The 1113-nt window shown below is 53.8% G+C and overlaps 1 protein-coding gene across 1 annotated transcript; it reads right to left on the bottom strand.

The window, feature by feature from the left end:
- Positions 1 to 56: 56 nt before the first annotated feature.
- LOC105561844 lies at positions 57 to 936 on the bottom strand (the record flags this gene model as incomplete). The annotated part of the gene is made up of 1 exon (XM_012012229.1): positions 57 to 936. A coding segment is annotated over exon 1 (880 nt), but the record flags the coding sequence as incomplete, so codon positions are not given.
- Between the last annotated feature and the right edge of the window lie 177 nt (positions 937 to 1113).

Genomic DNA, 1113 nt, shown 5'->3' with positions numbered 1-1113 from the left:
CGATTTCGAGGTTTTCGATCCTAAACTGGGCGAGCACTCGTCCAGCGTGCGAATACGATTCGAAAGAAATCGGTTTAACTCCTCAAAAGTCGGCGGAGTGTCGGTGTCACCAAATTTGAGATTCCACGCCTTCCGAGAGGCGGGATCCAATTTCTGAGTCAGCAGGTGAACCAGAAAGTCGTTCCACAAGTCGCTCGGAGAACGAGCCAGATTTGTCAAGGAAGCGACCGCAATGTTAATTTTGTCGCACAAAGCCTGCAACTCTAAAGCGGACTCTTTAGTGAGCGCCGACAGTCCGAACAACGACGAGAAATGAGATGAGAGGAGACGCCGCTTATTTTCAAATCGCGACTTTAGCGCGCCCCACGCAACGGGGAAATTATCGGCGGTTATCGCGATACCCCCTAAGCAATCGAGGGCTCGACCCTTCAAGGAGGACGCCAGATAATGCATACGAGCGAATTGACTTAATGCGTTATTGTCGATCACGAGAGCGGTGAATCGATCGCGAAAGCTCTCCCATTGAGAATAGTCACCGTCGAACGGCGGCAAACGGATCGGCGGCATATGAGTGAGCGCGAGATTGGACGAGTCCGATGCCGCGTGGCTATTATTTAGAGACTGGTTCGGGCTCACGATAGGCTCCAGCTCCTCAAGACACTCGGCCATGTGTTCCCAGGTTGTCTGGTAGATTTCTTCGACGACCTCGAAACGGTTCTCGGTAAAGTAGTCCATCGACGCTCGCGAGGTCTCAGCCACAGCTCTCAGAAGCGACACGTGTCCGTCCTGGAACTGGATCCAGTTGGCTTTGAAGGAGGCGATCTTGGTCCGGATTTTCGCAGGCGTGAGGTTCGCCTTCCCCACCTTCTTGAAATTCTCTATCGAGCGTTCGATTGAACGCTGCAGGACGTTCTGCTTGGTGAGAAGATCAGCCATGATGCTCCAATGGCACTTCCAGTCCGTCTCGAGAACCGAGGGTCACGGTAAACAGGCACCACACTCTCACCGAATCCGGCTCGAAGGACCAGCAATGTTCGCGAACTCGGTCCGAAATCCGCGGCGCAGACTTCGCGAAAAATTTGAATGCCGGAACTGCCCAGCGCTGAGCACGGC

The sequence above is a fragment of the Vollenhovia emeryi genome, unplaced genomic scaffold (assembly GCF_000949405.1).
Source record: "Vollenhovia emeryi isolate VEMERY1.0 unplaced genomic scaffold, V.emery_V1.0 DF951267.1, whole genome shotgun sequence".
Classification (NCBI taxonomy): Eukaryota; Metazoa; Arthropoda; class Insecta; order Hymenoptera; family Formicidae; genus Vollenhovia; species Vollenhovia emeryi.
This window is presented reverse-complemented; position numbering and strand designations above follow the sequence as displayed.